The sequence below is a fragment of the Mauremys reevesii genome, linkage group 22, assembly GCF_016161935.1.
Source record: "Mauremys reevesii isolate NIE-2019 linkage group 22, ASM1616193v1, whole genome shotgun sequence".
NCBI lineage: Eukaryota > Metazoa > Chordata > Testudines > Geoemydidae > Mauremys > Mauremys reevesii.
This window is the reverse complement of record NC_052644.1, coordinates 23,584,769-23,610,392: the sequence shown is the minus strand read 5'-3', so window position 1 is coordinate 23,610,392 and position 25,624 is coordinate 23,584,769. Positions and strand designations below refer to the sequence as shown.

At 65.0% G+C, this 25,624-nt stretch overlaps 2 protein-coding genes and 1 long non-coding RNA gene across 5 annotated transcripts; 1 reads left to right on the top strand and 2 right to left on the bottom strand.

Moving 5' to 3' along the window:
• Positions 1 to 2,731: 2,731 nt before the first annotated feature.
• Positions 2,732 to 13,683, bottom strand: ALAS2 (5'-aminolevulinate synthase 2). 3 transcript variants are annotated; one of them, XM_039510364.1, is made up of 11 exons: positions 13,355 to 13,683; positions 12,088 to 12,273; positions 11,771 to 11,929; positions 11,476 to 11,598; positions 6,366 to 6,573; positions 6,036 to 6,220; positions 5,722 to 5,901; positions 4,981 to 5,145; positions 3,798 to 4,066; positions 3,415 to 3,577; positions 2,732 to 3,084 (listed from the first exon to the last, which is right to left on the bottom strand). In XM_039510364.1, the coding sequence occupies exons 1-11, from the start codon at positions 13,620 to 13,622 to the stop codon at positions 2,921 to 2,923; spliced, it is 2,070 nt and encodes a 689-aa protein (XP_039366298.1). In that variant the 5' UTR covers positions 13,623 to 13,683; the 3' UTR covers positions 2,732 to 2,920. The 3 variants fall into 3 exon arrangements, with proteins under 3 accessions (XP_039366298.1, XP_039366299.1, XP_039366297.1); XM_039510365.1 differs by lacking the exon at positions 13,355 to 13,683 and adding an exon at positions 12,544 to 12,613 and having other exon boundaries at positions 2,734 to 3,084; positions 11,771 to 11,932; XM_039510363.1 differs by having other exon boundaries at positions 2,735 to 3,084; positions 11,771 to 11,932; positions 13,355 to 13,680.
• Positions 13,684 to 17,056: 3,373 nt separating this feature from the next.
• On the top strand, positions 17,057 to 24,528 carry PRICKLE3 (prickle planar cell polarity protein 3). Its single transcript, XM_039510381.1, has 9 exons — positions 17,057 to 17,398; positions 17,927 to 18,012; positions 18,751 to 18,934; positions 19,417 to 19,530; positions 20,329 to 20,466; positions 21,432 to 21,635; positions 21,860 to 22,046; positions 23,192 to 23,608; positions 23,831 to 24,528. The coding sequence occupies exons 1-9, from the start codon at positions 17,390 to 17,392 to the stop codon at positions 24,490 to 24,492; spliced, it is 2,001 nt and encodes a 666-aa protein (XP_039366315.1). The 5' UTR covers positions 17,057 to 17,389; the 3' UTR covers positions 24,493 to 24,528.
• Positions 22,153 to 24,389, bottom strand: LOC120388561. The gene is made up of 3 exons (XR_005590590.1): positions 24,268 to 24,389; positions 23,218 to 23,337; positions 22,153 to 22,649 (listed from the first exon to the last, which is right to left on the bottom strand). It is a non-coding gene; the product is annotated as an uncharacterized LOC120388561 (long non-coding RNA).
• Positions 24,529 to 25,624: the final 1,096 nt, after the last annotated feature.

Genomic DNA, 25,624 nt, shown 5'->3' with positions numbered 1-25,624 from the left:
CTACACACACACACACACCCCGCCGGATCCAACACCCCCAGGGCTTCGGTCCCGAGCAGTCCAGGCAAACGACGCACGTTCCGCCGAAGCTGAAATTGTTCTTCGGCATCATGTTAAAAACAGGAGCTGCCGATTTACTTTAAAAAACAGCAACAAATTATCTGCCTCCTTTTCTGCTTGAATCTCCCCAGTGGGTAGAGACGGCTCAGCTTAGCGCTTGGAAGTCCAGGGGCCCGGGCTGCTTCCCCCCCAGGGCCCCTAGGGACACCTCTGTCTGGCCACTGTTAGGGAGTTCCCCCCCAAAACCCCCCCCCTGTAACATTTCACAAACTCCAGTTTGGGAACCAGGCAAATCTCTAGATGAGTTGATTGACCCCCCAGAAGACCTCTGAGTACCCCCAGGGGCCACTGGTCTAACCCACTAGCCCCCCACTCCCCTCCCCTCCCTTCCAGAGCCAGGAAGAGAACCCAGGCATCCTGGCTCCCAGCCCCCTGCTCTAAACACCAGCCCCCCACTCCCCTCCCAGAGCTGGGGAGAGAACCCAGGTGTCCTGGCTCCCAGCCCCCTCCCCCCACTCTAACCCACTAGCCCCCCACTCTCCACCCAGAGTCGGGGAGAGAACCCAGGCGTCCTGGCTCCCAGCCCGCCCAGAGCCAGGGAGAGAACCCAGGCGTCCTGGCTCCCAGCACCCCCTGCACTAACCCACCAACCCCCACTCCCCGCCCAGAGCCGGGGGGAACCCAGGACTCCTGGCTCCCAGCCCTTCCCCCCATTCCCGGCCTCTCCCCACCTTGCGGCAGCCATCTGGGACCACAGCCTGTGCCCTGCTCAGCCCCCCAGGCCTGGTCCGTGTGAGGGCGTGGTCCCCCCAGACCCAGACCTGGAGGGCCCCAGTACTCACCCCTTGCTATCCAAGTCCTGCCCCCCCCAGTACCTGCGCCCCGTTCCCCCTACCTGCGCCTCATGGGTGGGGCCGGACGCCTGGGTTCTCTGGGAGTGGCGTCTGGTGGGTTAGGGTGCGGGGGAGGCCGGACGCCTGGGTTCTTCCCCCGTGCTCGGTGCCTGGGGGGGGGGGGGTCCAGCTGCCGATGGCCCCGTTCAGCGCTTGTCCCGGCCCCCAGCAGCGTCCGCCCGGCCCGGCCCGGCCCGGCTCCCAGGCCAGACCGAGCCGGCGGGGGCGGGACCCGGACCCAGCTGTGAGGCTGGTCATGTGACCGAATCAGCTGATTCCCCCCCCCGGCTTTGCCTGGTGACAAGCAGCGCCCCCCCCCGTCCGCCAGTCTCGGGGGGGGGCTCCCTCCAATGGCCAAGGCTGCAGCCCCCCAACTGGTGTCCGGGAGCAGGGGGGGGCGCCCCCAGAGATCGGGGGTGTCCCTCGCACGTGACCCCTTCCAGGCCCCCTCCATGACCACGAGGGCTGGGGGGGGGAGGCCAGGCAGTGGGGCAGGAGGAACCACAGTGACACCCCCCGCGCCCCATTCCCGCCCCCCGCAGGAAACACTCCAAACTTTTATTCAAAAAATGTCTGTAGCTACGAGGACAGCGCGGGGGGGGGGGTCTCGGGGCGCGGGGGGGGCAGCGAACTGCAAATGACCATGGCGGGGGGGGGCTGCCATTCCCACCTTGGCCACCTGGGGGGTCATCAGTCTGTAGCCCCCCCCCGTGCGATGCCTGCTGGGAGGGTGGAAGGGGGGGGGCGCACAAGTTCCCCCCACATAAAGGACCCAGTCGGCTAAATACTCCGATGTCATTTAAACCCTGCCTGGTGCCCCCCCTCCCTGAGCAGGGAGCCCCCCCCATTGTGGGGGGGGCAGAGTCCCCCGGGGAGGGTAACGAACTCCCCCCCCTTGGCCTTTTGTTCTTCTTCGCCTAAAAAAAGTGTTACAAAGTTTTTTCCCACGGGGGGGGGCGGGTGGCAGGACCCCCCCCCCGAGAGCCCCCTTTGCTGGGGAGGAGACGGATGCTCTGATTTGGGGGAGGCAAGTGAGGTGCCGGTGGGGGGGTCACGACACAATACAACCCCCCCCTTTCCTCTACGACTCGACACTAAAGGGAAATCGGGAGCTGGGGCGAGGGAAGCGCCCCCCAAATCCGCCCCCCCATGGGACACCAGGGACGGGGCACAAAGGACGTAATTCCAGCGACTGCAGCACGAAACCCCCCCAACCCCCTCCCCTCCGGAGCCCCTTGGGACCCCCCCAGCCCCACTGCCAAGGGCCCCAGCTGCAGATGGGGTTTGGGGTGGGGCTGATCCAGTGAGTTCCTGAAACCTTGGCGGGCGGGGGGGGGGGCAGCCTGGGTCTGGAATAGGTGGGGGGGCAGGTTGGGAGGTCCGGCCCCTCTGGAGCAGGTGGGCTGCAGAGAAGGGGCAAGATGGGCACAACCCCCCCCACACACACACACACAGCACCGTGGGGCTGCCCCATAGCCAAGTGCAACCGTGATTATCTTCCCCCCCGCCACATGGGGCCCCTAGGGCCAGCCCCCCCCTCCCCCACCACCAACCAGGCAGGGAGCCCAGGGGCCCACATGGCAGGGGAAGACCGGGCCCAGGATTCAATGGGTTACAGCACGGGGGGGCTGGGAGCCAGGACACCTGGGTTCTCTCCCTGGCTCTGGGAGGGGAGTGGGGGCTGGTGGTTAGAGCAGGGGGAGCTGGGAGCCAGGACACCTGGGTTCTCTCCCGGCTCTGGGAGGGGAGCAGGGGCTGGTGGTTAGAGCAGGGGGGGCTGGGAGCCAGGACTCCTGGGTTCTCCCCCCGGCTCTGGGAGGGGAGCAGTGGAGGGACAGGTGCCCGGACCCCTGGGTTCCACGCGGTCAGGGACACAGACACAAGCTTAGTGAGTTTTATTTAGAGCCCTTGTCAGGTTGCGCCGGGGGGTCCACATCCCACGCCGGGGGGGTCCGTCCGTCCCGGGCTCAGGCGCTGCTGGGGACGCACTGGGCCCCCAGGCTGCCGAAGGAATCCCGCTCCCACTCGCTCATGAGGGTGAAGTGCAGGGGCCGCTGGCAGAAGTGGCAGGCGGAGGACGCGGGGGGCTGCAGGGGGAGCCCCACGTCCTGCCAGCCCTGCACCAGGCGCTCTGGGGGGGGGAGATGGGGTGAGACCTCTGTGCCCCCCCAGGTACTCTCCCAGCCCCCCCCCCACTGCCCCAATCTCCCCTCCCCAGGATCTTCATCCTTCACCAACTGCCCCCCCCCGGTACCCTCCCAGCCCCTCACTGCACCAGCTGTGAGTGTGTGTGTGGGAGGGGTACTGGCGTGTGACCCCTGACCTCTGTCCCCAGCCCCCCCCCCCGCTGCCCCAAAATCCCCTCCCGCCGGGTTGTTGATCCTTCACCGACTGGCCCCCCCAGTGCCCCCCCCCCGCCCCCACCACCCTACCGTTTACCCCCCCAGCCCGCTGCCCTCACCCACGAAGTAGTCCATCATGGGGGGCGTGTGGTGGGGGGAGGGCGCCAGGCGCAGCAGCTCCTCCCCCCGGGGCACCGTGGGGTAGTTGATGGCTTGGACGTAGATGTTGTGCTGGGACAGGAGAAGGTCGCAGAGCCGGGAGTTCAAGGCCGCGTCGCCCACCTGCAGGGGGGCAATCGGAGAGACAAGGGTGGGACCCAGGAGTCCGGGAAATACCCCCTCCCCCCTCCACACCACACACACACCTCCCTGCTCCCCTCCTGGTGTCCTGGCTCCCAGCCCCCCCTGCTCTAACCACCAGACCCCACTCCCCTCCCAGAGCCAGGGAGAGACCCCAGGAGTCCTGGCTCCCAGCCCCGAGGACCCAGGCGTCCGGCCGTACCCGGATGGGGATGATGTGGCTGGGGCAGCTGATGACGGGCAGCCCGGCGTCCATCAGCAGCTGCCGCATGTGCTTGACGTTGCGCTGGTGGGCCCGGCGCAGCCCCCGGCCCTCGGGCCCGGCCAGCACCCGCAGCGAGGCCAGGGCGCCGGCCAGCACCGGGGGGGGCAGCGAGGTGGTGAAGATGAAGCCGGCCGCGTAGGAGCGAACCGTGTCCACCAGCGCCGCCGTGCTGGCGATGTACCCCCCCACGCAGCCGAAGGCCTTCCCTGGGGGGGAGAGCAGGGTGAGACGGTGCCCCCGGGGCCGGGCCTGTGGGGAGAGCCCCCTGCCCCACAGCACAGCGCCCCCTAGTGCCCAGCCCCCCGCCCCACAGCACAGCGCCCCCTAGTGCCCAGCCCCCGCCTGCGGGGAGAGCCCCCTGCCCCACAGCACAGCGCCCCCTAGTGCCCAGCCCCCTGCCCCACAGCACAGCGCCCCCTAGTGCCCAGCCCCCGCCTGCGGGGAGAGCCCCCTGCCCCACAGCACAGCGCCCCCTAGTGCCCAGCCCCCGCCTGCGGGGAGAGCCCCCTGCCCCACAGCACAGCGCCCCCTAGTGCCCAGCCCCGCCCCACAGCACAGCGCCCCTAGTGCCCAGCCCCGCCTGCCAGGAGAGCCCCTGCACCACAGCACAGCGCCCCTAGTGCCCAGCCCCGCCTGCGGGAGAGCCCCCGCCCCACAGCACAGCGCCCCTAGTGCCCAGCCCCGCCTGCGGGAGAGCCCCCTGCACCACAGCACAGCGCCCCCTAGTGCCCAGCCCCCGCCTGCGGGGAGAGCCCCCTGCCCCACAGCACAGCGCCCCCTGGTGCCCAGCCCCCGCCTGCGGGGAGAGCCCCCCGCCCCACAGCACAGCGCCCCTGGTGCCCAGCCCCGCCCCACAGCACAGCGCCCCTGGTGCCCAGCCCCGCCTGCGGGAGAGCCCCCGCCCCACAGCACAGCGCCCCTGGCACCGGGCAATGCCCCAGCCAGCCCCTGCCCTATGGCGCCCCTACTGCCCACCCTTGCTTGCTTGTCAGGGGACAGCAGCCTCTGCCCCGCTCCCTGCCCCACAGCGCCCCCTAGTGCCTGGCACTGACTGCCAAGGGAGAGCGCCCCCTGCCCCCCAAGCATCCCCCGCCCCAGGGTGCCTCCCCCCCCGACTCACCCAGGGTGCCGGAGACGATGTCGACCTTGCCCAGCACCCCGTCGCGCTCCCCGATGCCGGCCCCACGGGCGCCGTACAGCCCCACGGCGTGAACCTCGTCCACGAAGGTGAGGGCGCCGTGCGCATGCGCCACGTCACACAGATCCTCCAGGGGGCAGATCCCACCTGCGGGGGGAGAAGGAGCACCTGTGGGGGGGGCCCTGGGGGGCAGGGTGGGGGTCCTGGGGGCAGGGCAGAGGGTCCCTGGGATGCAGGAGGAGGGCAGGACCCTAGGGGCAGGGGGTCCCTGGGATGCAGGGGAGGGTGGGACCCTAGGGGCAGAGTGGGGGTTCTGGGGGCAGGGGGTCGCTGGGATGCGGGGGCGGGCGGGACCCGAGGGGGTAGGGCAGGGGGGCCCTGGGATGCAGCGGGGGCCTAGGGGCAGGGCTGGGGGTCCCTGGGCGGCGGGGGGAGGGCGGGACTCTGGGGGCAGAGCAGGGGTCCCTGGGATGCAGGGGAGGGCGGGACCCTGGGGACAGGGTGGGGACCCTGGGATGCGGCGGGGCGCCTAGGGGTCAGGGTGGGGAGTCCCTGGGATGTTGGGGAGGTGGGACCCTGGGGGCAGGGGCGGGGCTGGGGAGAGGGACAGGGGTCCCTGGGACCCTGGGGTGTGGCGAGGGGTCCCTGGGATGCAATGGGGGAGGCCTGGGGGGCAGGGCTGGGGGGTCCCTGGGCTGCGGGGGCAGGGCAGGGGGGCCCTACCGTCCATGGAGTGCACGGTCTCGAAGGCCACGATCTTGGGGATGCCGAGGGGGCTGCGGCCCAGCAGCTGGGCCAGGTGCTGGGGGTCGTTGTGCCGGAAGACGTGTTTGGGGACCCCGCTGTTGCGGATCCCCTGGATCATGGAGGCGTGATTCCCCGCGTCCGAGAAGATCTCACAGCCTGGGAGGGGGGCGGGGGGGGGTGTTAGTGCTGTGACCAGAACCCAGGCGTCCAGGATCCCAGCCCCCCCCGCTCTAACCACCAGCCCCCACTGCCCTCCCGGAGCCAGGGAGAGAACCCAGGCGTCCGGGTACCTGGCATCATCCTGGCGAGGGTGAAGAGGGTGGAGTCGTTGGCGACGTAGCAGGAGGAGAACAACAAGGCGGCGTCTTTGCGATGGAGCTGGGCCAGCTCCCGCTCCAGCTCCACGTGGTACCGGCTGGTGCCCGAGATGTTCCTGGTGCCCCCGGCCCCCAGGCCATGGTGCTGCAGGGCGTCCCTGGAGGGGAGAGAGGGGTCAGCGCACAGGGCCGGGCTGGCAGGGGCTGCGGGTCGGGAGTGAGGGGCACCGGCAGGGCTGTTGTGGGGAGCCCAGGGCCGGGCTGGCAGGGGCTGCGGGTCGGGAGTGAGGGGCACCCTCTCACATGGCTGCCTGCAGCACCCGTGGGTGGCGGCTCATGCCCAGGTAGTCGTTGCTGCACCAGACCGAGACCTCGGGGCCCGCGGCCTCCCGGGCGAAGGGGAAGGCGTCCGCCCGGCGCGTCACCGTCTTGAAGACGCGATAGGTGTGATCCCGGCGCTTGGCCTCCAGCCGGCCATCCAGGAAGGAATCGTAGGAGAAGGCCCCGGATCCTGTGGGGAGGGGGCAGACGGGGTCAGAGACAGACCCCCAGACACAGCAGTTCCCCCCTTGCTTCCCCCCCCAGACACAGCGGTTCCCCCCTTTCTTCCCCCCAGACACAGCGGTTCCCCCCTCGCCTCCCCCCAGACACAGCGGTTCCCCCCTCGACTCCCCCCATACACAGCGGTTGCCCCCTCGCCTCCCCCAGACACAGGGGTTCCCCCTCACCTCCCCAGACACAGCAGTTCCCCCTCGCCTCCCCCAGACACAGCGGTTCCCCCCTCGCCTCCCCCCCGAAACAGCGGTTCCCCCTCCAGAGCAGGGGGCAAGGGGTGCAGAGCAGGGGGCACAGAGCAGTGGGGCGAGGGGCACAGAGCAGTGGGGCGAGGGGGTGCAGAGCAGGGGGCACAGAGCAGGGGCGAGGGGCACAGAGCAGTGGGGCAAGGGGGGGCGCAGAGCAGGGGGGGCACAGAGCAGGGGGGCGAGGGGGGCACAGAGCGGGGGGGTGCATAGCAGTGGGGTGAGGGGGAGCACAGAGCAGTGGGGTGGGGGGGCCCTGAATCCACGGCTCCCACTCCCACAAGCGACCCTGGCGTCTAGGACGGGGCCGGGTAATCAGCCAGGGAATATCCCCAGCTGCCGCGAGCTCTATTCCAATTGGGAACGGTGCAGAGACGGGCCAGGAAACAGATCCAGGGGCTGGAGGAGCCACCGCAGGAGAGACTGAAAAGTTCAGCTTGGAAAAGAGCCGCCAGAGGCGAGTGCGGGCTCTGAACTCGGGACTGGTGCAGAGAGAGGGAACCAGAGGGCTTCATTCACCCCTTCCCGTAACACAAGGGCCAGGGGTCCCCCCACGAAATCAAGAGGCGGCAGGTTTCACGCAGACACAAGGCCAGAGGTCTTCACGCGGCGCACGGCCGACCTGCGGAACTCCCCGCCGCAGGATGTTGTGAAGGCCAGAACTATAAGTGGGTTCAGAGCAGTTCCTGGAGGCGAGACCCAGCAACGGCTGGTAGCCAGGATGGGCCGGAGGAACCCCACGCTCCGGGTGTCCCTAAACCTTTACCAGGCTCGCAGTCAAGCTGGGCCGGTCTTTCCGAAGGGATCTGCTCCGGGAATTATTTGGCAGGGGGGATGTTCTCTGGCCTGCACTATGGGGGGGGGTGTCACTTCTGGCCTGGGGGGTGTCTATGAAGAATGAGGGGGGATTTGAGGGCTGCTTTCAACTACCTGAAGGGGGGTTCCAAAGAGGCTGGAGCTCGGCTGTTCTCAGTGGTGGCAGATGACAGAACAAGGAGTAATGGTCTCAAGTTGCAGTGGGGGAGGTTTAGGTTGGACAGTAGGAATCACTATTTCACGAGGAGGGTGGTGAACTGATGAATGAAATTGTTTTAACTGTTCACTTTATTCATGTAACTTCATCAGTAAAGTTTCAGGAATGAAACAACGTTAATTCATCAAACCGGTTACCCCAAGAACTGGCTAATTGACAATGAAGAGCCAGAGCTGTTCAGTCAGCTGCCCTTGTACGTTTCACTATCAATCCAATTCCTGCTTAAATCACTGAGACTTGCACTGTTTCACTATTGTAACTTCTGTCCACCATTCACTGCTCGTGCCTACATTGTAACCTCTGTTCACTGTTCACCAGTCACTGCACGTGCCTACATTGTAACCTCTGTTCACCGTTCACCAGTCACTGCACGTGCCTACATTGTAACCTCTGTTCACTGTTCACCAGTCACTGCACGTGCCTACATTGTAACCTCCGTTCACCGTTCACCAGTCACTGCACGTGCCTACATTGTAACCTCTGTTCACCGTTCACCAGTCACTACACGTGCCTACATTGTAACCTCTGTTCACTGTTCACCAGTCACTGCACGTGCCTACATTGTAACCTCTGTTCACCGTTCACCAGTCACTGCACGTGCCTACATTGTAACCTCTGTTCACTGTTCACCAGTCACTGCACGTGCCTACATTGTAACCTCTGTTCACCGTTCACCAGTCACTGCGCGTGCCTACATTGTAACCTCTGTTCACCGTTCACCAGTCACTGCGCGTGCCTACATTGTAACCTCTGTTCACTGTTCACCAGTCACTGCACGTGCCTACATTGTAACCTCCGTTCACCGTTCACCAGTCACTGCACGTGCCTACATTGTAACCTCTGTTCACCATTCACCATTCACTGCACGTGCCTACATTGTAACCTCTGTTCACTGTTCACCATTCACTGCACGTGCCTACATTGTAACCTCTGTTCACTGTTCACCATTCACTGCACGTGCCTACATTGTAACTACTGTTCACTGTTCACCATTCACTGCACGTGCCTACATTGTAACCTCTGTTCACTGTTCACCATTCACTGCACGTGCCTACATTGTAACTTCTGTTCACTGTTCACCATTTACTGCATGTGCCTACACTGTAACTTCTGTTCACTGTTCACCATTCACTACACGTGCCTACACTGTAACCTCTGTTCACTGTTCACCATTCACTACACGTGCCTACACTGGAACCTCTGTTCACTGTTCACCAGTCACCGCACGTGCCTACACTGTAACTTCTGTTCACTGTTCACCATTCACCACACGTGCCTACATTGTAACCTCTGTTCACTGTTCACCATTCACTGCACGTGCCTACATTGTAACCTCTGTTCACTGTTCACCAGTCACTGCACGTGCCTACATTGTAACCTCTGTTCAGTGTTCACCATTCACTACACGTGCCTACATTGTAACTTCTGTTCACTGTTCACCAGTCACTGCACGTGCCTACATTGTAACCTCTGTTCACTGTTCACCAGTCACTGCACGTGCCTACATTGTAACTTCTGTTCACTGTTCACCATTTACTGCACGTGCCTACATTGTAACCTCTGTTCACTGTTCACCATTCACTGCACGTGCCTACATTGTAACCTCTGTTCACTGTTCACCATTCACTGCACGTGCCTACATTGTAACTTCTGTTCACTGTTCACCATTTACTGCACGTGCCTACATTGTAACCTCTGTTCACTGTTCACCATTCACTACACGTGCCCACATTGTAACTTCTGTTCACTGTTCACCAGTCACTGCACGTGCCTACATTGTAACCTCTGTTCACCAGTCACTGCACGTGCCTACATTGTAACCTCTGTTCACTGTTTGCCATATTGGAATCCAAACCCATTTTAAAACGCTCTCTCCATTTCGTAAAAGCTTCCTCCAACCTTCCTTTCTGCAAACCCTGCTGTGCTCTCCTTAGTTAGGTTCGATGTGTGACTGAGCTATGGATGGATGATGGCCCCGGCCTGTCCTGATAAGCAGAGTTCACACCCCAGCGGCTGAAGCTGCAGACAAGAGCCCTAACAAAGTGAGCAGAGTCCACCCTAAACAGAAAAGCTACAAGAGAAGGACGATCAAAGCCGGGTCCCAGGCTGACAGTCAGGCCTGCAATTGACAGGTGATCAGTCACCAAACCCAGAGGCGGTTTGACCTAGAGCAAGACCTAGAGACTCTGGATTCAGACTCAAGCCTACAAAAAGGCTGGGTGAGATGGGAGACTTTGGGGGGTAACGTTCTGCTGCCAGCATGGACGGGCATCGGCGCCTGCCCCACAGAGACCCAGCTGGCCGATCGGGGAAGATGGCGGAGAGGACGCAGAGCAGTGTGACGATTGCTTCTGGAGCTGTTGTCTGCGTGGAAAGTGAAATCAGGGGAGATGTAACTATCGGACCTAGGACAGTGATTCACCCTAAAGCGCGAATCATTGCAGAAGCAGGACCAATCGTGATTGGTGAAGGCAATCTCATAGAAGAGCAGACATTGATCATAAATGGATATCCTGAAAATATTTCACCAGACACGGAAGAGGTGGAAGCAAAACCAATGGTCATTGGCACCTATAATGGTTTTGAAGTTGGCTGTTGTATCCTTGCTAAGCAGGGATGGAAAACGCAAACGTGAACACGTCAGCGTTGGATATTTCCAAAGCCCTGTACAAACGTTATCTGACTGTCATACCACTCCTGTGAGGTTCACAAGCAATGAAAACGGGAGATAACAACGTAATTGAATCAAAAGCCGTTGTTGGTCGGAATGTGATTCTGACCAGTGGCTGCATCATAGGGGCCTGCTGCAACATCAGAGACCCAGCTCCTCCTCCCGCCCCGAGCTACCAACCCAGGCTGGGAAATCAAGCCACCGACTCCAGCCATGTCCAGGGCTGGTAGCTATGCAGCAGCTGCAGAGCATCTGACGGGTGTGTGTGTGTGTGTGTGTGACTGTGTGTGTGTGTGTGAATGTGTGTGTGTAGGTATTAGGTATAATGTGTGTGTGTGTGTGTGTGTGTGTAGGTATTAGGTATAATGTGTGTGTGTGTGTGTGTGTGTGTGTGTAGGTATTAGGTATAATCTGTGTGTGTGTGTGTGTGTGTGTGTGTGACTGTGTGTGTGTGTGTGTGTGAATGTGTGTGTGTAGGTATTAGGTATAATGTGTGTGTGACTGTGTGTGTGTGTGAGAATGTGTGTGTGTAGGTATTAGGTATAATGTGTGTGTGTGTGTAGGTATCAGGTATAATGTGTGTGTGTGTGTGTGTGTGTGTAGGTATTAGGTATAGTGTGTGTGTGTAGAAGGATTAAGATATTAGTTATTGGTCATAAATCAAGTTGTTCTCATAATAAATGTGGCATCTCTGTCTTGCCCCCTGGAAAGCCCCCCTGTAGTTTTGTCTGTAAAGCCGAGGGGGGTGCAGCCCTGGGCTGGGTCCCTGGGGCGGTGGTGGAGGCTCCTTCCTCAGAGGTGTTTAAGGCCTGGCTGGGAGGGTTCAGGTGGGGCTGGTCCCGCTTCGAGCAGGGGGCTGGACTAGAACCTCCCGATTCTCTGAGTCTGTCACCCGGCGTCAGGCCTCACCTGGCTGGTTGTCCTGGAGCAGGTGGGTGGGGAGGAGCCGGGCGTCGGGCCCCGGCCCATCACGGCCCAGGAATTTCTTCCGGAGGCTGGACTGGACCTCGAGGAGCAGAGAGCTGAGGGGGTCTGGAGGGGCACAGAGATGGGGGGTGAGTGGGTTAGAGCGGGGGGGCTGGGAGCCAGGACTCCTGGGTTCTCTCCCAGCTCTGGGAGGGGAGTGGGGTCTAGTGGTTAGAGCGGGGGAGTGGCTGGGAACCAGGACTCCTGGGTTCTCCGACGAGGTCAGAGCAGCCCTCACCTGCCTTGTAGACCTTCACATCCTCCTGCACCTCTGGCCCGGCGCGCTGAACGATCCGGCTCCGTCCGCCCCGCACCTCCGACTCCATGAAGGGGCAGTGGGTCTGGGAAGGGCTGGAGGCTGCTTCTGGGGTCTCCGACTCCCGGGGGACAGATCCTGCTGCTGGGGAGAGACAGCCAAGCCAAAGGGATGGAACCCAGGAGTCCTGGCTCCCAGCTCCTCCTCCCCCCCCCCGCTCTAACCACTAGGCCCCACTCCCCTCCCAGAGCCGGGGAGAGAACCCAGGAGTCCTGGCTCCCAGCCCCGCCACTGCTTACCAAGTGGGATGGGGTTGTCCGTCCCCCTCTGCGGGGGGGACCCCATCAGGGTCCGGGCCACCATGACGGGACATCGCTGGGCGCTGCTCACCAGCAGGGGTCGAGCTTTGAGCAAGAAGACGCTGGGGTCCCGGGTCAGGAACGGGCAGCGCTGGAGGAAGGAAGCCATCGTGCCGGATTGCGGTGCTGCCCGGGAGAGAGAATAGGCGTGAGGAACCCAGGCGTCCGGGACCCCCGCCCCGCAGCACGCCACCCCCCCTCAGCTCTTCGGGGGAGGGGGGAAGATGCAGATACAGCTGGCCAGTTGTGCCTGGAGGAGAACGGTGGTGGTGGAGAACCTCCTTCCTGACCCTGGGGAGCCCTGAAGCATGTGATTGGCCTATTGGCCGAATTTGCCCCTCCGGGATTTTTTCTGACAGGGGGCAAATCTGAAAATGGGAAGGGGGGGACGGACACCTTGGTACAGCCACACCAGTAAACACCCGTCTGCCGACAGATCCAGGCGGGCAGAAATCGACGCCTTCCAGCAGCCCAGCTCCCCGAGTGCCCCCATGGAGACCCCTCCCGAATGAGTGATCCCCACCCCCATCCCAGAGGACTAACAACAGGGGGACAGGTGGGGAGGGGATCATCCACCGAGCGGATTGGAGGGTGGGCGCAGGCGGATGGACGGGACCCGATTCCGTCCCTCGTCCCGTCGGTCTTTATGGACCGAGTGCGAGGTTGTGTGACATTCGGACACCCCGGAGCAGGGCGGCGCCGTGTCTGTTGGAGGCTGATAAGAGCCATGGGGGGGGCCCACCCATCACAGCTGCGGGGGATGGGGGGGCTTGCGGGGGGGGGGGGGACGGATGGACGGCGGCCAGAAGGGAGGCCCTCGAAGAATGACACCCCGAATGCCCAGGGGATTTTATGGGGGCAGCACTGCCCAGGCCCTCTTCCCTGTCCCACCATGAGCCAGCCCCCCGGCCCTTGCCGTGGGGCCAGATCAGAGCCGGTGCCCCCTCGAGGGGCGAAGCCATGGGGCTGAGGTATGGGGTCTCCGGGCTGCTGACATCCACAGGCTGGCTGGCCCCCCAGCAGACCCCCCCAACCTTCATTGCGTCCCCCCAAAGCGTGCCCTCCTCAGCCACCCCTTCCCCCTAACCGCCCCCCAGCTGAGTCCCCCATTTATCCCCCCAGCAGCCCCCCGTCCTCCCTAACCACCCCCCATCCCCCCACTGAACCCCCGATGCCCCCCCAGATGCCAGACAACCCCCCCTGTTACCTGTTGTCCTGCACTGAGGACGAACAACCAGCACTGACTGACACCCCCTGAGAGGCTGCCTGGGCCCCCTCTCGCCAGCCCCACCCCATAACGGAGCCGCCCAGGCCCACAGATAAGGACAGGCTCCATAAGGCCGAGGGGGGGGAGGGAAGGGTCCATGTTGCAGCTCGGGGGGGAGCGACAGGCCCCACAGAGACTGAGCCCCGGATGCCTGGGTTCTATATCCCAGCACCCCGGCCCTGCCCCCGGCCCCCAGAGTCACCCTCATTGGGAGGGATGGGGCTGAGGTCCAGCAAACTCATTTCAGACACACAGGCCAGGTCAGAACTAACCACCTCCCAGTCAGAAATACAAGGAGACCTGGCTCCCAGCCCCCCCCCCTGCCCTAACCACTAGCCCCCACTGCCCTCCAGAGCTAAGGAGAGAACCCAGGAGTCCTGGCTCCCAGCCCCCCCAGCCCTAACCACGAGCCTCCACTCCTCTCCCAGAGCCAGGGAGAGAACCCAGGAGTCCTGGCTCCCAGCCCCCCCCCTGCCCTAACCACGAGCCTCCACTCCTCTCCCAGAGCCAGGGAGAGAACCCAGGAGTCCTGGCTCTTAGCCCCCCCCCCCCGCCCTAACCACTAGCCCCCACTCCGCTCCCAGAGCCCGGGAGAGAACCCAGGAGTCCGGGCTCCGAGCCCCCCCCGCCCGAACAACTAGCCCCCACTCCTCTCCCAGAGCCAGGGAGAGAACCCAGGAGTCCTGGCTCTTAGCCCCCCCCCCGCCCTAACCACTAGCCCCCACTGCCCTCCAGAGCCAGGGAGAGAACCCAGGAGTCCGGGCTCCCAGCCCCCCCTGCTGTGGGTCTGAATGGGGGCGGGGGCAGAGCTTTGGGGGGTCTGGGGGGCTGCAGGTGGCCAAGGGCACGTGTTACAGGACCCATGTTACCCCCCAGCACCCGAGGGACGGGGGGGGGGCCGCCGGGGGCGGGACAAGCGATGGGGGGAGAGCAGGGGGCGGGAGGGGTGCAGCAGAGGACGGAGGGGGAGGGCGCGGGTTAGGGGGCGGTGCGGTGTGGGAGGGGCCCGAGGTGGGGCGTGAGGACGGGGGAGGAGCTTGGGGCCCAGGGAGAGGGGCGGAGTGAAGGACAGGGCGGGGTGGGGAGGAGCCGTTGGAGGACCGGGGAGGAGCAGCGGGAGGGGCTGGGCCGGGGAGGAGCTTCGAGGGGGAAGGAGGAGGAGCGAGGGGGCCGGGGAGGAGCTGCGGGGACGGGGAAGGAGGAGGAGCAGCGAGGGGCGGGGAGGAGGAGCAGCGGGGGCGAAGGAGGAGCAGCGGGGAGGAGGAGGAGCGAGGGGCGGGGAGCTGCGGGGAAGGAGGAGGAGGACCGAGGGGCGGGGAGCTGCGGGAAGGAGGAGGAGGAGCGAGGGGCGGGGAGCTGCGGGGGCGAAGGAGGAGGAGCAGCGGGGCGGGAGAGGAGCTGCGGGAGGGCGGGGGAAGGAGGAGGACTAGCGGGAGGGGGCCCGGGAGGAGCTGCTGGGGGAAGGAGGAGGAGCTGCGGGGGCCGGGGGAGGAGCTGCGGGGGGCGAGGGCGAAGGAGGAGGAGCAGCGAGGGGGCCGGGAGAGGAGCTGCGGGAGGGCGGGGGAAGGAGGAGGACTAGCGGGAGGGGGCCGGGAGGAGCTGCTGGGGGCGAAGGAGGAGCAGCGAGGGGCGGGGAGGAGGAGCTGCGGGGAAGGAGGAGGAGCTGCGGGGGCCGGGAGAGGAGCTGCGGGGGCGAGGGCGAAGGAGGAGGAGCAGCGAGGGGGCCGGGGAGGAGCTGCAGGGGGGGCGGGAGCTGCGGGAAGGAGGAGGAGCTGCGGGGGGGGGCGCGGTGCCGGTGCCGTCACCCGACGATGTTCACCCCGGGGTCTCGGCGCCGAGCCTCCTCCCGCCCCGTGAGTGCTGGGGGGGGACCGGGCGGGGGGGCCTCCGATCCCGGACACACGGGCTGGGCTGGGCCCCCGCACAGCGCGGGAGGGAGAACGGGGGCGCCGTGCTGCGGGGCTCGGGGTGTCGCTGTCCCCTGGCAGTCAGGGCCGGACGCTGGGGCGCCGTGGGGCAGGAGGCTGGGGAGGGCAGGAGGTTGGGGTCACTATCCCCTGGCAGTCAGGGCCGGGCGCTGGGGGGCAGGATGCTGGGGGGAGGGCAGGAGGTTGGGGGGGTCACTATCCCCTGGCAGTCAGGGCGGGCGCTGGGGGGCAGGAGGCTGGGGGAGGGTAGGAGGTTGGGGGTCACTGTCCCCTGGCAGTCAGGGCGGGCGCTGGGGGGCCCGTGGGGCAGGAGGCTGGGGGGGTCACTGTCCCCTGGCATTCAGGGCTGGGCGCTGGGGTCCCGTGGGGCAGGAGTTCTGGAGGAGGGGCAGGGGCTCGGGGGGGTGTCGCTGTCCCCTGGCAGTCAGGGCGGGCGCTGGGGGGCACCATGGGGCAGGATCTCAGGGTCTGGGGGTAACAGGCCCCAATCCCCCGGCAGTCGGGACCAGGCCGGCACTGGGGAGCAGTTTGTTTTGCTATTGACAGGCGTGGAGTTTTCTGGTTGACTCAGTTTCCCTCCCCTAGGGCAAACCAGCTGTGGCACCTGCCCTACATGGGGCAGGGCAACTCCTGGTTACGATTGCCCCACTTCCCACGCTGCTGCCCCTCGTCAGACCCCCATCTACCCTGGTATCCCGCCTCCATCACCCCCGGTCTGACCCAGGGGCCCATCTACCCCGGTATCCCGCCTCCATCACCCCCGGTCAGACCCAGGGGCCCATCTACCCCGGTATCCCGCCTCCATCACCCCGGTCAGACCCAGGGGCCCATCTACCCCGGTATCCCGCCTCCATCACCCCGGTCAGACCCAGGGGCCCATCTAGGCCCATCTACCCCGGTCTCCCGCCTCCATCACCCCGGTCAGACCCAGGGGCCCATCTACCCCGGTATCCCGCCTCCATCACCCTGGTCAGACCCAGGGGCCCATCTACCCCGGTATCCCGCCTCCATCACCCCGGTCAGACCTCCCAGGTGCTTTTAGCTCAATATCCCCTCCCAGTTCCCTCCAGGGGGACAGTTGAGTGGGGGTTATGGGGGGGGTTTTAAATGTACCCCCCATGGGTGGAGTTACAGCCGGGGGTGTGGGGGGGAATAATCCAGGCTGCTTCACCCGACAGCACCACCTCCCCGATGTTGGGGGTGGGGATTGTCTCTCATCTGGGTCAGGATTAACTCGCTGGTGGTATTAAGGGGTCGGATTTAATGCGGCTTTGGGGTCAATCCCCTGGCGAGGGGTGTGGGGAGGGGACTGTGGAGTGGGAAGGGGTCTCTGCGTGTAGGGGGAGGGGGCCATGTAGTTACGGCGGGGGCTGTGGGGAGGAAAGGGGGCTGTGTATGTATGGGGTTGAGGAGGGGAGGGAGGACGGGAGCTGTGTCTGAGGGCAGGGGGACAGGAGGGGAGGTTGGGGGGCTGTGTATGGGGACCTGGAGTGGGGAGGGTTGGGGGGAGGGACGGTGAGGGGCTGGAGAAGGGGCACAGGGTCACTGTGGGGAGCGGGGCAGGAGCACAGGTTGTGGGGGGAGCGCCTGGTTGCTCCAGCCCCGGCCTCTCCCAGCAGGGGGTGCTGTGGGGAGTGGGGCGGGTTGCTGGGGTGTGAGTAGGGTCGGTGGGGGGCTCGGTCTCTCTCACCCCCCTCCCCGGCTCATGTCCCCCCCACTGCCAGGCCAGAAGCTGCCCTGACCCACCCCACCTCTGGCATGAACCCCCCAAATTTGGTCTCCCCTTGATGTGTCCTTCCCCAAGGGGAAGGGGTGGGGCCCCCCAATTACACCCCCAGCCCCTCCCACTCTCTGCCCCCCTCCCTTGGCCACGGCCCAGCTCTCGGTGTGTGTCACGCTCCGCTGAGCCGCGCTGGGGCAGGTCCTGGCGTGCGGGGCGGCTCTCGCCTCCCACAATGCCCTGGGCCGGCCCGGTTGGCGTCTGAGCTCCCACAAGCCCCAGCGTGACCCAGGTGGCCCGGCACCGCGGCTCCCACGAGCCCCCTGCATGGCTGAGGTTGGTGGCTCTGCACTCACAATGCCCTGGGGTGCCCTGGTTGGCGTCTGGGATCCCACAATGCCCTGGGGTGCCCAGGTTGGCGTCTGGGATCCCACAATGCCCTGGGGTGCCCTGGTTGGTGGGATTTGCACCCACAATGCCCTGGGGTGCCCTGGTTGGTGGGATTTGCACCCACAATGCCCTGGGGTGCCCTGGTTGGCGGGATTTGCACCCACAATGCCCTGGGGTGCCCTGGTTGGGGTCTGGACTCCCACAATGCCCTGGGTGCAGGGGTTGTGGCTCCTGTCCCTGCCCCAGACCTGCCCCCCGGCTGGGTTTGGGGGTCTCCGGGCTCTGCCTTGGCAGCTCAGAGATGGGGCGCGTGGCCGTGGGGCTGGAGAGACACCCCTGCCCCGCCCAGAGCTGGCCATGGGACCCAGGAGTCCTGGCTCCCAGACCCCCTCCCCCGCTCTAACCACCAGACCCCACAGTTTCAGGGTGGGGGGGCCGTGGTGGGTGGTGACGCTCTGTGTCTGCGCCCCGCAGCCGCCCGAAGATGCCGACCCCGACCGGGGGCAGCCGTGCCACGCGTGTGGGGACCAGTGTCCCGGCTTCCTGGTGCACGGATGGAGGTAGGGACCCTGCACTGGCCTGCTGGCCCCCCAGCACCCACCCTGCTGCCCCCCTGGCACCCTGCCCATCCCATCCCGCTGCCCGCCCCGGCTCCCACCCCGCTGGCCCCTGGCACCCACCCCTCTGCCCATCTCACCCGCAGCCACCCTCGGCCCCCCGCCGCTCCCCAGCACCCTGCCCATCCCACCCTGCTTACCCCCGGCACCCTCCATGTTGCCCCCCCCTCCCCGTGAGTCGGCCCCAGAGCAAGGTGCCCGGCTTGGTGCCCTGGGTGGGGGGGACGCAGACAAGCTGGGCCCTGCTCCCAACCCAGTAGCGCTGTCGGGCCCAGGCCATCGGGGTTAATGGGGCAGAAGGAGACTCTCTGCACCTGCTGAATGGGGGGCAGGGGGAAGGGACCTCAGGGCCCCTCCCCCTCCAGAGACCCCCCCTCCCAGTGACCCCCTCCCCAAGAGACTCCGCCTCAACCCCCTCCCCCACCCATGCCCAGCCTACAGCCCCACTCCTGGTCCTCCAGGAGTCACCCTCTGCTTCAGTGTATTTATTGTAGGGTCTCTCGGGGGGGGAGGGGGGTGTATTTTTGTAGGGTCTCCCTGAGGGTGGGCAGTGCATTGGTGTGGGATCTCTCCCGGGGGGGCTAGTGTGTTATTGTAGGGTCTCTCCGGGGGGACTGGTGTGTTACTGTAGGGTCTCTCTGGAGGGGGCAGTGTGTTATTGTAGGGTCTCCCCTCCCCCAGGAAGATCTGCCAGCACTGCAAGTGCCCTCGGGAGGAGCACGCGGTGCGGGCGGTGCCCGTCGACCTGGAGCGCATGATGTGCCGGCTCATCTCGGATTTCCAGCGCCACTCCATCTCCGACGACGACTCGGGCTGCGCCTCCGAGGACTACGCCTGGGTGCCCCCCGGCCTCAAGCCGGAGCAGGTGAGCCCCGCCCCCTGGAGGTCCCAGAGCCCCGCCCACCCTGGGGGAGCCCCACCCCTATAGCCAAAGCCCTGTCTCATGGGTCGGGATCCCAGAGCCCCACCCCTCTGGTCATAGCCCCGCCTCCTGGAGGGAGATGTCCCATAGCCCCACCCCTTACCTCCTGGAGGTGGAAGCCACGCCCACATAGGTACATGGACACCGCCCCCCATTGGGATCCTAGACCCGCCCCCAAGGGGGCCAAAGCCACGGCCGCATAGGGACCAGACATACCCTGGGGGGGGATTCTAGCCGTGCCCCATGTTGGGATCGAAGGCACGGCACCGCCCTTCTGGCTCCTCCCCCTGTGGCCTCCCAGCCCCGCCCATTTGGCTTCAGGCCCCTCCCATCGCAGGCCCAGCCCTGCTCTGTGACTCCGCCCCTTGGGGTGGCCAGGCCACGCCCCCTGGACCTGACCCCCCCCCCCCTTCTCCTCACGCCAGGTGTATCAGTTCTTCAGCTGCCTCCCTGAGGACAAGGTGCCCTATGTGAACAGTCCCGGGGAGCGGTACCGGATCCGCCAGCTCCTGCACCAGCTGCCCCCCCACGACAGCGAGGTGAGGGGCCAGCCCTGGGGGGCAGGTTGGGGGGCTGGGCAAGGGGGTGCCCTCCTCTGGGGGGCCAGTTCTGTGCTGCAGGAGGTGTCCCTAAATGAGATCCTGATCTCTTAAATATTCCCCTGGCATGTTTTCCCCAAGAGACCAGGAGCAAACCCTGGCGTCCGGGCCAAATCCCAGTTCAAGGGATTCCAGTCGGCCTCCCTTGGTCGCTCTTCCCCCCCGAGACTGGTCTGTGGTGTCTCTGTGCGGCTGTTCCCCAACTGCCCCGCCCCAGAGCTGGCTGCATCTCAGCGCTGGGCGAGCCGTCCCCGTGCGGCGTTATGTGCAGCGGTTCCCCAGTTGCCTCGCCCCAGAGCTGGCTGCATCTCAGCACTGGGCGAGCCGTCCCCATGTGGCATTATGTGCAACTGTTCCCCAGTTGCCTCGCCCCAGAGCTGGCTGCATCTCAGTACCGGGCGAGCCGTCCCCGTGCGGCGTTATGTGCAGCGGTTCCCCAGTTGCCTCGCCCCAGAGCTGTCTGCATCTCAGCGCTGGGCGAGCCATCCCCATGCGGCATTATGTGCAGCTGTTCCCCAGTTGCTTCGCCCCAGAGCTGGCTGCATCTCAGTACCGGGCGAGCTGTCCCCGTGCGGCGTTATGTGCGGCTGTTTCCCAGCTGCCCACCCCAGAGGTGGCTGCATCTCAACACCGGGCGAGCCGTCCCCATGCGGCATTATGTGCAGCTGTTCCCCAGTTGCTTCGCCCCAGAGCTGGCTGCATTTTGGTGCTGGCTCAGTCTGTCTCTCTGTGTCCCAGGCTCAGTACTGCAGCCCTCTGGAGGAGGAAGAGAAGAAGGAGCTGAAGCTTTTCTCCCAGCAGCGGAAACGGGAGAATCTCGGGCGGGGGACGGTCCGGCTGTTCCCGGTCACCATTACTGGTGCCATCTGTGAGCAGGTACCCAGCATGGCCCCCGCCTGTGCCCCGTCTCGCCACCCCCACCCCCACTCCACTACCCCTAGTGGGATTTTGGGAGCAAGAACCCACCCCCGTGGGTTGTGCAAAGCATTGTGGGAGCCGGGACGCCACCCTTGGCCAGGCAGGGAGTTGTGGGAGAGGAGTGGGGCCTAGTGGTTAGAGCAGGGGGGGCTGGTAGCCGGGACTCCTGGGTTCTCTCCTGGGCTCTGGGAGGGGAGTGGGGGTTGGTGGTTAGAGCGGGGTGGGGCTGGGAGCCAGGACTCCTGGGTTCTCTCCCCGGCTCATGCGCTGGCAGCTCTAATCCCATGCTGAGCACTCAGTCCTGGCCAGGCTGCCCAGACCCATCTGTTGGGTGTGTAGGGGCGGGGCCTGCACCCAAAGCCCCGCCCAGAGCTCGGGCTCCCCTCCCCCTGCCCGTGGAGGCCCCTGAGAGTGAGCAGCTGAACAGTGACACCTACAGGCCAGAGGGGGCATTGCAGCATCTGACAGTATCCTACCCCCCACCCCCACCCTGGGGCTGGATGGGAGCCGGCGCCCCCCGGAGGGGACAGGCCCCTGCCCCATTCCCAGCCCCCCTGAGCCAGCCAGTCCCTGCCCTGGGGCCGGATGGGAGCTGGCGCCCCCTAGAGGGGACAGGCCCGGGCCCCATTCCCTGCCCCCCTGAGCCAGCCAGTCCCTGCCCTGGGGCCGGGTGGGAGCTGGCGCCCCCTAGAGGGGACAGGCCCCTGCCCCATTCCCAGCCCCCCTGAGCCAGCCAGTCCCTGCCCTGGGGCTGGATGGGAGCTGGCGCCCCGCACTGGGGATAGCTCCCTGCCCCATTTCCAGCCCCCCTGAGCCAGCCAGTCCCTGCCCTGGGGCTGGATGGGAGCTGGTGCCCCCCAGAGGGGCCAGTCCCGGTGCCTGGCTCCCTGTGACCTGTCTCTCTCTCTCTCTCTGCGGGGCAGTGCGGGAAGCAGATCCGTGGTGGGGACATCGCGGTCTTTGCCAGCCGGGCGGGGCACGGGGCCTGCTGGCACCCCCAGTGCTTCCAGTGCACCACCTGCCAGGAGCTGCTCGTGGATCTCATCTACTTCTACCAGGAGGGGAAGATCTACTGCGGCCGGCACCACGCCGAGCGCCTCAAACCCCGCTGCCAGGCCTGTGACGAGGTGAGGGGCAGGGGGCCAGCTGGGGGGCAGGGGCCTGGGGGGCCAATACAGGGGGGCTCTGGAGGTGGCAGGGGGCAGGAGTATGGTGGGGGGGATCTGATGGTCCAGACGGGTTCTCTGTGGATGGGATTGTGGGGTCCGGGAGGGTGAACTGGGGGGGAATCTGAGGGGGTCCCCACAGGGGGTCAGAAGGACGTGCCTCCATCTCCCCCCCCTCCCTCCAGATCATCTTTGCCGACGAGTGCACGGAGGCCGAGGGTCGTCACTGGCACATGCGCCATTTCTGCTGCTTCGAGTGCGAGGAGGCGCTGGGCGGCCAGCGTTACGTCATGCACCAGAGCCGCCCCTACTGCTGCCGCTGCTACCAGGCCCTCTACGCCGAGTACTGTGACGCCTGCGGGGAGCCCATCGGTACGGGGGACCCCGGCATCTGGGCCGCAGGGGGAGCTGGGGTCTGGGGACCGTGGAGAGCGGGGGGACCCCGGCGTCCGGTGTTAACCTGATTATATAGGGCTGATTTATTGTAGGCTCGCAGAGACTATCCCCAAATCAGGCTACACTGAGCTAAACGAGCGAGTAACTAAAGCACCGAATCACGGAGCCCCAAAGACATCGTCTGGCGCTTCGCTCTCTTACAGCGGCCTGGCACTATCCAGAATATCCGTGTCTGTGCCCAGCTGTCCATGCCCAGAGCTGATCTCCTCTCCCGGATAAATCTTAGGGGACGCTCACTCCACGGGCTGGCAAGTTCTCACATAGTCCTGCGTAGCTCGTTCTCGAAAGCGTTTCCTTTGGCCTGAGCCGTTACTTCCATGCCCTTGCGGTTACCGGTCCGTCCCAGAGTTTGGGTAAACACATTTGGTTCCCCATTCAGAGTCACAAGGGGTAACCGATGGGCCGTTTATCTCTAGGCCCAAGATTACAGACACTGCGCTAACTCGCTGTAGCTAATCAGACAGGATACAGGCCTGCAGGTTTCTTGTGTTACGGCCGAGTAGGATGAGATAGTGGCTGCTGAAATGGAAAAACCGAAATTGTATAATTGATCAAACTGATTGAAAAAACCAAACAGATTATATAATATAGGGAGCTAGGAAAGTAACCCCATGGGCTACACCGGGCAGTGGGGGGAGCTGGTGTACGGGAACCGTGGAGAGCAGGGGGACCCCAGCATCCGGGAAGCAGGGAGACCTGCTGTCTGGGGACCTGGAGAGCAGGGTAACCCTTGTGTCCAGGGGGACTTGGCATCCAGGGACCATGGAGAGTGGGGAGACCTGGTATCTGGGGACAATGGAGAGTGAGGGACCCAGGGATCCGGGCAGCAGGAGGACCCAGGCGAGCAGGGACTCATGAAGCAGGAGAGCAGCTGCTTGGGGAGTGTGTGGGGGAGGTGTAGGGTGCACCCTGGTATCAGAATAGAACCCTGGAGTCCTGGCTCCTCTCCCCTCCCAGAGCCGGAATAGAACCCTGGAGTCCTGGCTCCTCTCCCCTCCCAGAGCCGGAATAGAACCCAGGAGTCCGGGGTGACATTGCGCCCCCATCTCTGCCCCCTGCAGGCATCAACCAGGGCCAGATGACGTACGAGGGCCAGCACTGGCACGCCACCGACGCCTGCTTCTGCTGCACCCGCTGCCGGCTGCCGCTGCTGGGCAAACCCTTCCTGCCCAAGGGGGGGCAGATCTTCTGCTCCCGGGGCTGCAGCCTGGGGGGGGACGAGGCCAGCGCCTCAGACTCCTGCGACTCGGCCCTCCACGGCCCCCGCCCCCAGGACGGGCGCCGGGCGCCCCCCCGCCACCCCCCCATCGCCCGCTCCATCTCCTTCGCTGTCCAGCCTGCCCCGGCCCGGGGCGTGGACCCCGGCGGGCGCCGCAGCTGGAGCGGGACCCCCGGAGCGGAGGAGGGGAGCGAGCCAGCCGGATGCACCTCGCGGGGCACCTCCACCTGCCCGGGACCCCTGGAGGAGGAGGAAGGAGGTGAGACTAAGGAGGGATCCCAGTGGGGTGGGGGAGGCAGGCGACATGGGGTGTGCAGATGGGGGTTTCCTGTGAGGGGGTGCTGATGGGGAGGGAACCCAGCAGGTGCGGGAGGCGGGCAGCGGGGGGTGCGCAGATGTGGGGGGGGAAACTGGCGGGGGGGGAGGCAGGTGGCATGGCAGCTCCTGTCTCTAACACCCCACCCGTCTGTCCCCCCCCCAGGTTCCGAGTCTTGCTTCCACCGCGGTGTCCCCCACCGACACTCTATGCCCGAGCTGGGCCTGGCCCCGGCCAAGGGGTCCGACTGGATCAGCAGCTCCGCCTCCAAGCTCTCGGTCTCCCCCCGGCTCAGCCAGGGCCCCTCCCTGGAGGGTGGGGGGGCGGCAGCGGGGGAGGGGGGCTTCCCCCGGGGTGCTGCCCCCCGGGTGAGCTTCCGGGAGCCCCTGGTGGCGGGCGAGCCGGGGGGGCCCCGCAGCGCCCAGCTGCATCGGCGCCGGCCCCGCGCCCGACCCTGCTCCTCCTCCGACAACGCCCTGCACCTGGCGGGGGAGGGGGAGCCCGACGGGGGGCTCCCTCCGGAGGAGCAGGGCCGGGGGGGGCGGCGCTTGGTCTATTCGGCCTCGGAGGGGGCCTTCCCCCCCAGCCACCGGCGCCGCTACCTCCGGGGCCGCGGTGGCCCCTGGCACGACTCCTCCTCCTCCTCTTCATCCTCGGACTCGGAGGAGGAAGGCTACTTCCTTGGGGAGCCCATCCCCCTGCCTCCCCACCTGCGGGGCGGGGCCGGCCCCCCTCCGGCCACTGAGGCGGGACCCCCCCGGCAGGGAGGGGGCAAAGGGCGCCAGCGGCTGCGGGGGGCTCGGGACAGGAGCTGCGTGGTGGCCTGAGTCAACCTTTGAACTTTGACCCTCCTGCTGGCAACGACCTCTCCAGTGTGACCTGTCCACGGCGGCCTCTGACCGGCACTTATGACCTTTGAACTCTGACCCCCGTTGGCAACCTTTGACCTCTGCTTTCAGCCTTTGGTCACACCTTTTGAGCTTTGACCTCTCCCGTGTGGCCTCTGACCTTTGCTTTAGACTTTGACCTCTCCGCTGTGAGTTCTGACTTTTAGTGGTCACCTTCCATGAAGGACCTTTGAACTTTGACCTTTTCTGGTGTCACCCCTGACCTTTCACCTGGGACTCTCAGTGATTGGCTTCTGCATTGGAACCTCTGACCTTTGATCTGTGACCTTTCCAGATCTGTGACCTTTTGTCTGGAATCCTTAGCCATGGACCTCTGTGGTGACCTCTGACGTTCGCTGTGAATGCTCGGTAGTTGATCTTTCCACTATGACCTTAACCCATCACGTTTCACTGGGACCTTTGGACTTTGACCTTTCCACTGTGACCTTTGACCTTGTTAACCTGGGACTTTGCACTGTGATCTTTCAACTTTAACCTCTGGCCAAGGATCCTGGGGCAATGACCTCTCAACAACGACCTTGCCCCTTGTCTTTGCCCTGGGGCTGTGGATGGTTGGACCTTGGCCTTGTGATTTTTGACCTCTCCTCAGGGACCTATGAGCACTGACCTGCCCGTTGTGACCTTTGAACCCTACTCAGGATCTTTGCATTGGTGACCTTTGAACTCTGGTTGGCACCTTTCCACTGTGGCTGGTTAGATTTGGTGGCGACCTTTGACCTGCTGGTGGTGAGCTTTCCCTTGTGGCCTTTGACCTTTCCACTGTGCCCCTTGATCTTTGACTGGGACCTTTGACCTCTAACCCCTGAAAATGCCTTCCCACCCTGACCTTTGCCTTTTGGATGGGACCTTTGCACTGTGACTTTGGGGCCCTTGACCTGTTGACTTTTGTGCTTTGACCTTTCATCCCTCTCGCATGATCTTTGGGGGAGCATCATTGACCTGTGACTTGTCCATTGTGACCTTTGAACTTTGACCTGGGAGGGGGTCAGCAGGATTTTGGCTGTGTTTTTTTTGGTGTGTTCCCCCATTTGGATCAGGTTTTTTGATTGTT

What these genes read in the sequence shown, in the direction of transcription:
- ALAS2 (XM_039510363.1), bottom strand. Translation starts at nt 13,622, where the DNA reads ATGAGGGTGACTCTGGGGGCCGGGGGCAGGGCCGGGGTGCTGGGATAT. An exon ending in TCCTCAGTGCAGGACAACAG is followed by an intron (nt 12,274 to 13,354) that starts GTAACAGGGGGG and finishes TCTCCCGGGCAG; the next exon opens with CACCGCAATCCGGCACGATG. An exon ending in TGTGAAGGTCTACAAGGCAG is followed by an intron (nt 11,599 to 11,770) that starts GTGAGGGCTGCT and finishes GTGCCCCTCCAG; the next exon opens with ACCCCCTCAGCTCTCTGCTC.
- PRICKLE3 (XM_039510381.1), top strand. An exon ending in TTCCTGGTGCACGGATGGAG is followed by an intron (nt 18,013 to 18,750) that starts GTAGGGACCCTG and finishes CCCCTCCCCCAG; the next exon opens with GAAGATCTGCCAGCACTGCA. An exon ending in TGCCCCCCCACGACAGCGAG is followed by an intron (nt 19,531 to 20,328) that starts GTGAGGGGCCAG and finishes TCTGTGTCCCAG; the next exon opens with GCTCAGTACTGCAGCCCTCT.